The sequence below is a fragment of the Botryllus schlosseri genome, chromosome 7, assembly GCF_051294905.1.
Source record: "Botryllus schlosseri isolate E-star chromosome 7, Bs_hap1, whole genome shotgun sequence".
Lineage (NCBI taxonomy): Eukaryota > Metazoa > Chordata > Ascidiacea > Stolidobranchia > Styelidae > Botryllus > Botryllus schlosseri.
Genome location: NC_137242.1, coordinates 3,061,436 through 3,075,548, shown reverse-complemented (window position 1 = coordinate 3,075,548; position 14,113 = coordinate 3,061,436). Strand labels below are relative to the sequence as shown.

At 41.7% G+C, this 14,113-nt stretch overlaps 1 protein-coding gene across 4 annotated transcripts in view; it reads left to right on the top strand.

Annotated features, from left to right (window-relative positions):
- Positions 1 to 14,113, top strand: part of LOC145443797 (uncharacterized) — a 91,527-nt gene that overhangs the window by 14,608 nt on the left and 62,806 nt on the right. For 2 of the 4 annotated variants that reach the window (XM_080321755.1, XM_080321757.1), the window contains exons 1-3: positions 204 to 7,002; positions 8,397 to 8,474; positions 9,475 to 9,660. In XM_080321755.1, the coding sequence (XP_080177881.1) occupies positions 3,754 to 7,002; positions 8,397 to 8,474; positions 9,475 to 9,660 (3,513 nt within the window). In that variant the 5' untranslated portion in view covers positions 204 to 3,753. Of the gene's footprint in view, positions 1 to 203; positions 7,003 to 8,396; positions 8,475 to 9,474; positions 9,661 to 14,113 lie in introns of those variants that run through there. The other 2 variants (XM_080321756.1, XM_080321758.1) reach the window with 2 other exon arrangements.

Below are 14,113 nucleotides of genomic sequence, written 5' to 3'. Positions count from 1 at the left end.
ATCAGTGATCATTCATGTCGATCAATTATTATCCGCTAGATGATGCTGCGAGTAAACAGGTTCTCGGTAACAAGGCAGAACAATCGCTTTCGCGGATTTCGCTGTCGTTTTGTCTGCTAACGAGATCTTTTTTCTTGTAAATATAGTCGCCTGTCACATTCCTGCTTTGTGACGCGTTGAAGATCAACCAAGACTTGAACGCTCGACTGAAACAGGTAGATTCCTCTCTCGCATTGTCAACTACCCTCGGGCTTTATCAATGGTATAACTTGTAATCCAGCAAAAATTAGCATCATCGTGTAGCTGAGTAATCGTGTCAGACGCGAGCTTGCTGTGGAATACGCTAAGCAAACAGTTGTAAGTTCGGAAGGACGCGATATATATTGGCATGCCATAGCGTGAACATTGCAAACAATCGTCATTATTGTACTATCAATACGATATGGTACCTCAGTATTATGACGAGCTGTACGTTTCGCGTGGCATTCACGAAATCGCATAGGCGTTGTATAAACTTTTGTCGCGCAGGAATATAGCATTAGTTACACCGATCATTGTGAGATATGGTTGATGAATTATGTTTATGTAGGTGGTATATTTTAATCAGTGATGAGACGTCTCTTTAACGCGTAAGTAGACATATTACAGTCGAGAAGCAGTCAGACAGAAATAGTATGTTCTGATTGATACATTTTCGAGTGAAGCATATTTGCAAAGGATTAGTATTAACTTGATTTTAACTTTCAATCCTATACCGCGGACAGATTTCATTATCGTCAGATAAGGTAATCATGAAGTAGCTAGAGCGGTATACATGCGAGCCAACACGTCTACTACTCGTGATTGGTTGATTTATGATTTTACTACATTATGACCTAAATGACTTATGAATTCCGCGTTTGAGGAATCGCGGATTTTTGTTCGCTCTTGTGACTAATATTGTGGCGATTTCCAAACCCCGTCAATTCGTATTACCGCGAAAGATAATTGTGTCCGCGAGCTCATATAACACCATACGACTGTACAAAAATCAACCCGTTTATGTAACATGATATAGAACGTTATCTATTCAATATAGTGGCCGTCGGTGATGGATTAAGCCGCCCGATCGAGCAAATCAAACACCCGTGACCTTATCTAGAATACTTTCGCGCACAAATTCGTGGAAACGTTCGATTAAGGAGTTTTGCGCGCAGTTCACGTCGTGGCCTTGTGTGAGACCAGTTATTTTCCACTTCAGCGACCTTACCTGACACAAAACAAGGGGATGAACAACCCGGTCAACATGCCCGATTCAACGCGGTTGAATAAAGTGTGGTAGCCTAATTAAAAACGAAGTTCGAGTTCAAGTTAAACTGTAATCATTCCATATCTACTCACGCGAAAACGCGCGTGTTTACGGTAACTCACACCATAACGGCGTAAGGGGAAAAACTAATTATAATTTTACTTAACCCATCTGTGTATATATAAGGTTTACAGTAAGTAATAAAGCCCTGTTTTGTACATATAAGGATGTTATAATAGCTGGTATAAGCAGTAACAGCTGCACCACTTTCAACGATTTGAAATATGATGAAAAGATCTGTTTACTTTCGTAAAAGTAAAATAATTCGCGGCTATTCTTTCGTGCAGTAAAAGGGATCGGGTCACAATCTTAGTGCGTGAATGCGCATTAGCTGATTCGTGCGAATGAATGTTGCGTTTGCAATTTGCGAGCAAATGCATTACTAAATTGTTGCGATTGTTTCGCCGACACTACCGCTGATGTCATAAGATTACACGATCAATGCCACAATATCTTAATGAGCCCAGTGAAATTTTGATAGCAGCAATGATATGTATTTGCACGAATTGCTCGCAAGGTTATGCAGTTCAGTTCGCATTTATTGTTACAAAAGATCGAGTCATGATTTTCACACGGACAGTATAATATAGAACCGTATTCGGAATCAAAAGGTTTCTAAGCTCATCATATGTTTTACTTTCATATAATGCGTGGCATTCCATGAGATCTTCCCTATTTAAGTTTTCATCTTATTGTGAAATGCATTTGGTATGCCTGTACTACGGTAGAGCACTGCCCATAACCAACCTTAGTAATTTCTTGAATAGATTTGTTTTGCCTATTCCAACTTCTACCGGTTGTTCAACAACTGTCAACTTTTCTCAACTTTTGCTATGCTATAATTCTGAATTTTAACAAACAGTGCATTTCGAATAGATTCGCGTCCTTTTTAATAAGCCTATAACATAATCGTGACCACACTGCATTATATACCACTTGCATCACGAAGTTAGAGAGTATATCTTCAAATTGCACTCCGTTGAGAAGCTATAGTTACACTCCATGCACGGCACTGATCGCAGATATCGATATCATAAATTTGTAACTAAATTCCGAATTGAGTAACGTCGGTGCCTAAATGGATCATCCCTTCATTTCTATTCACTACGACCACCAGCCTAATGTTCATTAATCTTTCGAGGACGGCAATTTCTCGTCCTCAGTTGAAAAGTAGTCCATCGGCGTTCACAGCTGGAAAACTGTGAGGTCTTACCTCGAATATTCCACGGGTTATAAATAGATGTGGTTTCATTTTGAACATAACACGTTCCAAGATGTCCAATGTCCATACTCAGTGTCGAGATGAGTGGTATCGTAGTAGTCTCGACTTATTATTAGAAACTCATATCACAAGTTCATCAGTGACAGGCAAAGTATCTCAACTATGGTAAGAAGATGAGGCGTTACAGGTGACGAGGACAAGGTTACAGTTCAAACAGTGTGCGATGACATTAGGAATGGATTACACGAGACTGTGCTTCACTTACGGGACATGCGTGCATGCCCCCGTTCGGCCATCATTATCTTGTGATTGTGGAGTGGATAGTTGAATACCGCTCTCTTGCGGCGGACCGTATCTACCTTTTACATACATGTATGAAGAATGAAGATGAACTGATCATAGAACACTGCACATATTGAAAGAAAAGTATACCAAACTTCACTGTTGCAGCATTTCATTATCTTTTATCATTTCATCAAGTGAAGCTACTATTCCTCTTCCTATGGTATATGATATTTCCTTTAGCGATGTTTTACGTCGTATATTCATATAAACATATTAGGGCGAAAATAAACGATATCTCGTATTTCATAAAATTTTTCATCATTCCCTCGAGGCTAACAAAAAGTGAACTTACTATCCTCATGGTATACTAATATTCTATTTACTATAGCTTTGCACGTAGCCTACATCGTACATTCTCATTAACATCTTCTTGGAGGTACAGAACTTCAATATACAATTGAATAGTATATTCATATTGAAATGAACCCGAATATTTTCGGCTGACACTCGTCAGCGGTAATCGTCAGCAACTAGTAGAGAATTCAAAATCAACAATCGTAGCCTATATACACATTTTAGGTTTTAGGTTATGGGGAGATTTCACAGAGATGCTCAAGATTTTAGGTGCAGTACTATATTATGCAATTTCGAAAACTTTACATCTGCATAACATCCCACATGATTTTGCTGCTTTAACACTAACAAGAACCATGTATAATGGTATTATTGATACAGGATAATAGCGCTATTTTCTAAGATTTTCAATCGTACTATTCAACAATTTCGATGTACAGCATTGCGTTAAATTACCTAAAACAAGATACCAGACTAACTCTTAAATGAATCTCATCGCCCGCCCCACTTTAATTCGTCGATACTTGGAAATATCATCCGCATAATGAGCACATCCGCGCGAGGCAATTATTCCGGAGAACAGCGCACTTCGTCGAACCGCTTCCACGCGAATTCCGGCAGCAAATTCGAGAGAAACGCGTTCGGTACTGCTGCTACGACCACTCGGAACGAAGTCAATCGATCACCGCGTAAAAACTACGAGGGGCTCGATGCGACTTCACGAACCATGGTCGTGAAGATGCAGTTTGAAAACGTTACCGACACTGTGCGGATCGATAACGCTTCGCAGCGATCGTGTGACCTTCCGAGAAGAAGGAACATACATGAAATTCCATCCCTAAAAAGCGAGGCGTCTGAGAAGCCTGCCAGCTTTCACCGCTCACCCGTGAACAGTAATGAATTAGAGGATTCGCGCCGAGACGACAAGCATCGCGATAACAACTTAACCATTGAAGGATCGGGAAACGTCAACTTGAACAGGCCTACTGCTTCGAGCGCGAAGCCTATCGATCGCAATCACCGTACCGTAACAACGACGTCATCTCTCGCCACAGTCACAGCCAAAAAAACTCAACTCCCGTCGCGCTTATCTGCACTGCGAGAGGACTTGCCTTCGACACAAGATCGCGCAGAGGCAGATACTGTAGACAGCTCAGATCAAAAAGGCGATCGCACTAGGGCAGCAAGACGCAGGAGGCGTGCGGCCGCACACGCCAATGAAACTTCAGAATCTAACACAAATCAGAGTACTTTCACGCAGAAGCAAGCGGCTAAAACCCCTATCAGCTCTAGTAGAAAGTTTTCGCCGTATCCAAACTACATACAACCAGTCATTGAAAGCCCGACATACAGGCGCGAAGTGAACCGCATATTAAGTCATGATACTCGCTCTAATCCGTACAACCGAAGAAACAGAAAAATTAGTACCGATATGAATCGATACGAATCAAGCTCAAGTTCAGACTCGGACGATGACATACACAGTCCCCCTGTTACCTCGCCTCAACCTCAAATGATTTCTCGTTTGAAGACTGCGAGCGTAGAAACCCCCGATAACTCGGATAATGAAAGCAGGGCAGGCCGGCGTACGCGCAGGTCAAGAAAACCGGCCACTAGAATGTTAGTACCGCCATCTTTGGACGATGAATATGGCATGAGTTTGCCTGCAAATTATAAACAGCCCGAAGAATTTTCAAGCGTAAATTCACCCCGGGTTTGTGATGTCAAAACCGCCCCGAGAGGTAACAATCGTGGGCATAGCGACGAAACCGCTCTTGTGGTATCACCGAAAGATAAACCCGGTGATCAACCTGCCTCTTCTGGTATTGGCAGACGGAATAGAAGAGCCCAGAATCAGTTGATCATTAACAAGGGTGAAGTCGGCCAAAATCGTGAGGAATTTAGCCCTTCGCGAAGCACAGACATATCTATAAGTACACCTGACTTGGCTAAAGTGGATGGGCAAACTTCCGGAAAAAATCGAATAGGTTCCGTTGGCGTGTATCGAAACTCAAACGAAAAATGTGATGATGCAGTCAGTTCAGCGAAAGAATCCAACCAGTACGAAATAATCCAATCGATGCCGAAAATCGCGGCTCGTAAAGTCGGCGAGGACTTCTGGCCTCGAGACGAGGACACGCTCCGCCTGCTCGCTCACACTAGCACAACGTCAGGTCGTTCAGAGTCGCCCGAAGCAAAAGTAGATGGCGGTTCCGCCGCATCGTGTGCAATACAGGATACGATCGACCAATTACAGTCATTTGCCGAAGAGCCGAATCGCCACAGAAATGAAAACAGCTCAGGGACAGCGTCGCCTTTGAACGCCGCTTCCCGAAAGGGATCTAGCAAATGTTCGTCGTCCAGCAAAACAACCTCGCCTCACCTGAGTAGTTCTGAAACTTTGAAGGATTGTGACTATTCGGGCGACTACAGAGACAAGCATTCGAGATCTACTAGTTTCGACAGCGTCGCGTCCAACCCAGAGTCCGGCCGTGTGGTCACGAGAAGATCTCTTTCAAACAAGGAAAGAAATAGCAGAACCGAACATACCATTAAGTCGCAAGGAAAAGCTGCGTCCGTCAACGACATATCACCGCCATGGCAAGAGGGCACGACTAATCTCCAAAAACTGCACCATCTCACGGAAGCAGTGAAAAATATCAAAATGCCGCAGCCACTAAACACTCAAGAGCAGACACAGACTGATCCAATCACAGTCCTTACGTCCCCTGGTTCGATTTCAAGCTCTCAAAGCAAGCTAGAGACGTTGAACGAATATCCAGAGCCGTCATCTCCAGCTACCCGTAAAAGGCCAAAGAAAGGAACTGGAATTTCAAAGTCGAAAAGTCCTGAACCTCTGGAAATCGATGAAGGCGTCGTGACTGACGACTGGCAGCACGGCGATTCGAAGGATTGCCTCAATTTTGAGCATTACGCGGGAAAACCAGTGACCCGTATCGGTCATCAAATGAGGCAGAATCCTAGAAACGAAGATAGCGGATCATCCCGCTCAACCAGTGATCCCAGTGCCGAGCGAAAACGCAGCAAAGTGCCTCATAAATCAACTGAAAACTCCCTGAATAGTGTTATGCACCACAAGCATGATATCGGTTCGTCCGGACATTCTCTTGGGGGTTCGAGTCAGCTAAGCGAGCAACCGTCTTCCTTCAGCGATACTCTTAACATCGAAGAGTTGATTCGCGAAGAACAACAAGACGAGTTGAAAAGGTCACAGGCCAAAGAGCGGTTGAAGAAAAAATCCAAAAGCGACCCGAATCCGGAGGGAGCCGTGACGCTAGATCCGGACACAAGAAAGGCTGAAAAAGACAGTGGATATATCTCATTGGGAACTGCATTAAGTGAGCCTAATGTCGTTGAGAAAACAGACGGGTTAGGGCCTTTGGAGCATCCGGTACCGGATGGCCTTCGCGTACGAGTGGCCCCGACACGCAGACGTGGAGGGATTATCTGGCCGTATCAGGCGTCTGCCCCTTCGAATAACCGTTCCGATTCTTCCTCGTTAGAATCCGAAAGTTCAAGCCCCGTACAGAAACGGGGAGACGAAATCTTATCCCGAGAGTCGGAGGAGTTTGAGAAAGTGTTCAAAGGCATGAAAAACGGAGACGGACGTATGGGCCACTCTGCCGTTGAGCATACTCGCTCTAGCAGCGAGCCAGTCGAAAATATCGAGTATTCGAACTCGTCGACATTTCCAGATCTGTTCGGATACGGGGGATCTGCAATGTCTTTGTCCAAACAGCAAATCCCTCGACAAAACAACAGTTCGTCACCGGTACGTATGATCTTGATCTTGAGTAAACATAGTACCGTATTCCAACCAGGTTGCCAACTACTGACAGTCTCTGAGAGCCTAATCCTTCGCAAAATAGTCACAAATTGGCCGAGATAGTGTCAAACTACTGTCATTACACAAATATAAATCTCTATATAAAGAAAAAGTTCTAGCAGTTCAATTACGACTAGATTATGCTACTAGAATTTGCGCGCGGGTGTCTGGGGGACATTTGTTTTTTTATTCTCGGCATAAGGTGGTTGAGCACTGAGCATCCCTAGTACAGACTTCGCAGTATCGGCCCGCGGATGAACTCAGAACCTGATACTTACTTGTTCTGAATAACCTCACTTCCGTAGAAGCTCTTCCTACTGCTCTAAAACGTGCTAAAAACAAGCTCTCATTGTGATAGTGTCTAAAATCTAAATAGTGCCGAACGTAATCCTGAAAAATGTCAAATTTGAGAAATTTAACACTCAACGAGCCAGTTGGCGACACTGGTTCCGGCAGCATATCAGCCTTACTTTTATGTCGTCACGGGTCACGCGTCGGTGATTATCGTATATTGCTTTTCCGGTCGGTTGTGCAATGTGCATACCTTTACCTGAACGTCTTGCGTTGAATAGTAAGCACCTGACGCTTCTTATATGTAGAGTGTTCCCATCAGGAATATTAATAGTGAGACATACTGAGAGTCGAGAGATTTTGTAATTTCCCGTTTTAATGAGGATTGATCTACAGTGCGCTCCTTGCGTATGTTGCTAGGATTCATTCTCAAAAAGCTATGGTCGTGCGTGAAATATTTATGAATTGTAAATTCTGTCATTAGGTGCTCTTGATTCCCGTTGTGAAATTGCAGACGACAGCATTTCAATTTCGGTATCAGTAATCGCGTTCAGATCTTTTGTCAAACAACACATTTGATACATAAAATGCTGCACCCTATGCGGTGATCTACGCGGTCGAAATTCGCAGACTGTAAGAAGTGGTTGTTTACTCGATAGAACGAGTCGCAATGTTTGGTTGGAATGTCAGTACATAACTGATACTTCATCACCCAAAAATGCTATGTATGTAATCATTGGAGCGTACCAGCAGACGCGTAGTTTACGCAATGCTACCTCGAATTAGTGAATTTCTTGTCAGCTTAGGTTGACTTTTCTGTGAAAATATAGTAAGCTAACGTGTCGTCATCTTTACTCAAACTCTGACGAATTAGATTAAGCTTGACTCGGCGCCGTCAGAATTCACTTTTGTCCCGTAATAATACGTCTCGAACACCTGCTCATGACTTTCTCGCCTCAAGCTGTCGTTTGTTGTGATCTCGAGTCTGCCGTTCATTTGCTATGCTGTTTTGCCTTGGCGCGTAGCGAATGAATTATTTTGGAATACAGGACAAGCGTTTGCACGTCTTCGAAAATCTTCTCGAAACCGAAAGGTCGTATGTCAACTCGTTGCGGATTTTATGCAGGGTAAGTATCTCGACTGTTTGTTATTAGGGCTGAGCACAATGATTAAGTACTAATTGTAATGATTCTAGCCGAGTAGAAAAATATGATTTTTTGAGTTTTGAAAACGATGCGCTCCTCGCCTCTAAGACTATCAACGAGAACTATAGTTTCGTTACGATTTTCCGCCGTGGAAGCCTTGAAACCTTGCTTGGTCGTATTGAAGTATACGAAACGCGTAGTACAAATCTACGCGCGTTAGTTGAAATGACATCATATATGTCAAGTCCTAATCAACCATCGCCATTTGTCACGAAGTGCAATGAAGTATGCGGTTTTAAAATAATACCACATTATATTTATTGTGATGTATACCTTTTTTGAATTACCACATTTGAGATCCTAAAAAAGCACACTTCAAAAATTCTGAAAGCTCCAGCACCTGAAAAGAAAACTGGTGATTTTGAAATCTTATCAACCGATATTACTGTGTTGATTTAGAAAAAGGTTATCACTTCAGCTCCCGAATTACCTGATTTTTTTACGATGATTTGTGGTGTTGACTAAAAAATAAAAAAAATAAAGGTCATCACTTTGACTCGACTCACGTCTCACCCGATCTTTTACGAAACTCTGACGTTCGCTGCGTGGGGGTCGAGTTTTTGATCGCATTTTAATATGTTTTCTAAAAAAAAGATGACGTATTACTAAAAAAGAGGACTTAGGCGTCCTCCGAGGAGACTTTCAATTTATTGAAAAAAGAGGGAAAATCCTCTTAGTATGGACGTATGGTAACGTTATATAACCGGCATTATAATCTTTGAGGTAGCAGGAAAGGTGCATATTTCAGCTTTCCACATCTTTCGTACTCTTATGACGTCATAATCAGTGATATTCGACTCCAGTTTTCTTTATTGTGATTTGGATTATAATGATGATATTCGTTGTGGTATAGCAATGAACTTTTCACAACTTTCACATTGCCATATTTATTACACTCTCCAATCATATGTGTCTATAATAGGACTACATGACGCCGTTGATGCATGTGGACAAGCACGCGACGTGTGAGGGAGAGTACGTGAAAGAAATCTTTTATAAGATACCGGAACTTCTAACGCACCACGAGAGGTTCTACGATAACGTCCAGAAATGCCACGACAACTGGAACTTCGGCGTGACTAAAGTCGGAGAACTATTTCTTAATTCGGTATGTGATCATCCGTCATACTTCATATGCTTACAATATGCATTCTAACACTCAGGCGAGTCGATGCTCAGTATAGTGCGATTACGCGAATCGGCATTTGCTATAGTAGCGTGTGAAATTTCATGGTTGATTTTGATGTACGTACTTTGTATACGAGTTTACCCAAGGCGTTTTTGTAATTAGCGATATGGTGAAAATTAGTTGTGCTGTTCTGTGTGAATTATTTCGAAATTCAAAAACTTTGACGGCCCGGACGCCATTTCAGATTCGTAGGCGTATCAAGGTTAGGTCAAAATGGTTGGATTATTCGGAATCGATATTGATATAGTGCCGCATACCATCACAATTTCCAAATTCCAATGAGCGGATTTAGTCAATTTATCAGAATCGGCATGCTACGATGCATAAACATAGGCGTGCAGGAGGCGGGCATATAGACTGGACATGTGGATTCCGATATCGTGTACACTGTACAATTGTACATATTAGTATACATTGAAATGTGTGGACGCCATAGATTCTACATAAATTTACTTTGGGTGCGTACCTGTATGGTCCGACTAGAATGTGATAACTGAAAAAAAGACTTTTTTCCGAAGTAGACTAGAACTAAAATCGTAGCAAAACAGTTTTTGCGAGATTAGATTAGAACTAAAATCGTAGCAACACAGATTATGCGAAATTAGATAACATCTAAAATTATAGCTACACAGTACACAATTTTGCGAAATTGGATTAGGACTTGAATTATGGCGACGCAGTTTTTGCCGAATTTGATTATAATTAGAATTATAGCAACTCGATTTTAGCGAAATTAGATTAGAACTAAAATTATAGCCACACAATTTTACGAAATTGGATTTGAACTTGAATTATAGCGACCCAGTTTTTGCCGAATTTAATTAGAATTAGAATTACAGCAACACATTTTTCCAAGTTTGATTCGAATTGGGATTACTTGGTTCGCAAAAGCGCGATTTACCTCCAATTCATCCGTGTTTCTCTACATATAGACCGAATTTCATATTTTTTAATTCTCTTATCATCAGTCTTAACCTTCCATGCCATCAAACAATCTGTTGAGTTTGCTAGCATCCCGGTTGGATTTTGTGATATGACGATAACGGGGGGCACGAAATTGCTCACTATCATAAAGGGGGGCGTGTCTAAAAAAAGGTTGGGAACCACTGGCATAGAGCATTCTCTCTAATTAGTTCAATCAAACAACTAGAATGGTCTACTAACTGCCGCACTTGGTATAAGGCATTTAGATTGTACCCTTTTTATGTCAGCGCAAGATGCTTTATATAGACTGCGTAGTTTTAGGGTAAATTCGATATGTCACGACCCGGGCTTTATATGCCGGTGTGTAAAACCCGATTAATCTCGTTTAATGCGCTCTTCGTCGCGATAATGCAGGGTTGGCCGAGTATTAGCAGAATTTGTGTGTCTTGTTAGCGTGAAAATATCGTGTTTAATGTCAGTCGGACGTTGATTGATACGACCGGTAGTGTACGGACGTAGGCAAACGCATTGTTCATTTGTTATCACTAGGGCGATTTTTTGGACAAAATAAGTCAAAATTTTGTCAAAGTCAATATTTTTTTGCAACCTGCATTTCGTTTGTATCGTAGATTCTGCACTGTCGGTAAACTTATCATTTGAAATTCGACAGCTTGTAGCCTAATTTATAGGCCTACCGTTGTAGAGCGCCCAGCCCTTTGTCTGCTCATTGTGAATCATAAACTTTCAAATGAAACAAATAGGTTGACATGGTGTTATGCTCAACGTACCACAATCTCCTAACTGGAGCAAGACTGCGTGGGCATTGCATGGTTCTTATATCAAGAAGTGCATGATGAAAAATTGTGATATAGTTCTTTCTCCATTCTTGGCAAGCTACTTAATATGGATAGACACTTTCTACCCGAGAATGTAGGAAAGTATCTTACGTTGTTCTGCGACACATTTTAATTATTTCTACCATAATACGTGATGTAACTACTGGAATTTTTCATTGGGTCACTCGCCCCCCCTATTCTATTGAAGTATACACCGTCGAATATTCCTATTCCTTCCAGGAAGTACGCCATTTTTAAAAAGATGAAGCTTTTATAATTGTCCAACTCTGCTTCAGATAACTAACCTCCATAGGTTAGTTATCTATAATTATACACCAAGTTAGGATAAATTCGTACTAGATACAATACAGGCATTTCTGGATTGGTAGCGTAACTAGCGTTGATCACGGCTGTGATTGAATATTAACTAAGTTAGCGTATTTTGGCCGTGACCGTATTGCAGTACGCCATTAGCATTAGCTTTTGAGCGAACATTCTCGGAATAGATTTGTAGTCACAACTCAATCGGGAACAGTCCTACTCACATAATCGCAAAAAGAGATCATTGATGCTGATACATCAAAGCTACCCTTGCCGTGCGTTGTTGCAGTAACAGCATACTAACATTTGGCTATTTTTAGTGTGTTCATAACAGCCGCTGCGCAAATCTCGTCGTTTTTATGCCCATTCGATACACTGCATACGGCTTTACGGCTGTTGTTACCGCAAAGCAATTTGTGTACTCTTGTAGTCTGCTTGTGGTCAGGGTTTTGACAGGCGGCGCATGTGTTGCTGACTAGTCCAATGCATTTATACTCGACTGCAACACGCTAGCTCTGTAGAGAATGATGATAAATATGTATCATCCACATCAAAGGTAGCCCACGATGTTTAGTGATTGTAACATATCACAAGTGATAGATTTTCGCAGCCGTGTGGTGATATATTAGTAGACTATTTTCGGGGATAATTGATTTTACAAGTAAGCTACCTACCAACAACAGAGTGTACATTACACAGTCGCATATATGTAATATTATATACGTGAGTATATTGTAATGTACACGGTACACGGTTGTTGGTTGGTAGGTAGATGGATGGATATCATAACTTATCGTTAGCTGTGATGGCATAATGAAACCCGTTATTCACTGCATCCAGATAATGTGCAGATCTTGTCAACATTCTTGCATTAGGATGGCTGGTACATGTTTTTCATAAGGGAATGGTATATTCATACTGAAATGAAGCTGAATATTTTCTGCTGACACTGGTCAGGGTAATCGCCAGCAACTAGTAGAGAATTGAAAAGAACGTCGTATATCAACAATCGTCTCACCAACTATGACGTCACCGGCATGAAATTCCAACTCTAAAAATGATATGTTCACCTTATTCAATTACTATTTGAGTTGAATCTCGGTCAGTAGTGTGGCTTCCACACTGACACTCCCACTACCTGAATGCGCATTGCTTAATGTGCTCCTTTGAAATGTATCAAACTTTCAGGACACTTTGTTTGTTGATTTCTATCCTATTGTGCGCCACTTGTGTTATGTTGTCTGAAATGCCTGGCAACATTCCTCAGACGCGTCTGCTTTGTAAAACATACGTTTTACAGCTCTGCGTTTTAATTGTTACTTGTTGAACCGCACCTTATCGCGTTCCATCTCTGCCGAATGGTTCGTAGACATGCCATGCTTACTCTTGAGGTCATTTGACTGCCATGTGCACGTGGTCTACTGTCGCAAAATATGCAATTGCAATTCAGATGGTTACTTGTGCAGTAGGGTTGTTCAAAAAGAACGTTCTTCTTCAAATTTCACTGGCTATTCGATAAAATCGATAGGTTTGCTACAAAAACACGGTGCACAACTACACAGCAAATTTGGCTCAATGCCGACCTCTAGAAGTGAATTTTAAATTTATTAAAATATCTATATTTTTCTTGAACTTCACCTGAAACCAGTGTTCCCTCTAAGCTGCGCACGTGCGCAAATGCGCAGTGCTGAAACGGTCTCCGCGCACAGAAAATCTACGTTGCGCACAAAAAATCAGAAATTATGTTTTTTTATAGTTGTTGCGCACTGTTGTCCAATGGAACACGCAGGCGCGCAGATTCGTAAAAATTAAGATGGAACATTGCCAATGCCAAATAGTGTTATCACTGAAGTCTGAAACCGAGGTATAAGTGCGCCCCGCAAGGGTAACTATCGCGCTCCGTGAGGAGATTAGAGTTCACACTGACCTGCGCCTCACGGAATATATTTTTTTGGTATGGCCTCGTACACGTGAGCGATATTGATATCATTTCAATAGCGCATTATTTTCTGGGAATGGCGAAATAACCTGGTTTAACAAAGTTACAAATAACAATGGGCTATAGCTCGAAGTTAATCTGCGAGAAACTAACGAATGATAGTCTTCTTCGTGTGGCATGACCATTGCGTAAGATTTACTCAGGACCGTAACTTTCGCACCCCAAACCCCCCAATTGGAGGGGACGAGCTCGAAGGGGGTCCAAAATTATTTCGAGAATTAACATAAATCATGGTGAATTTTTTGAAATTTTTCGCGCTACGCGCGTTTTATTATTGTAAGATATCTGATTA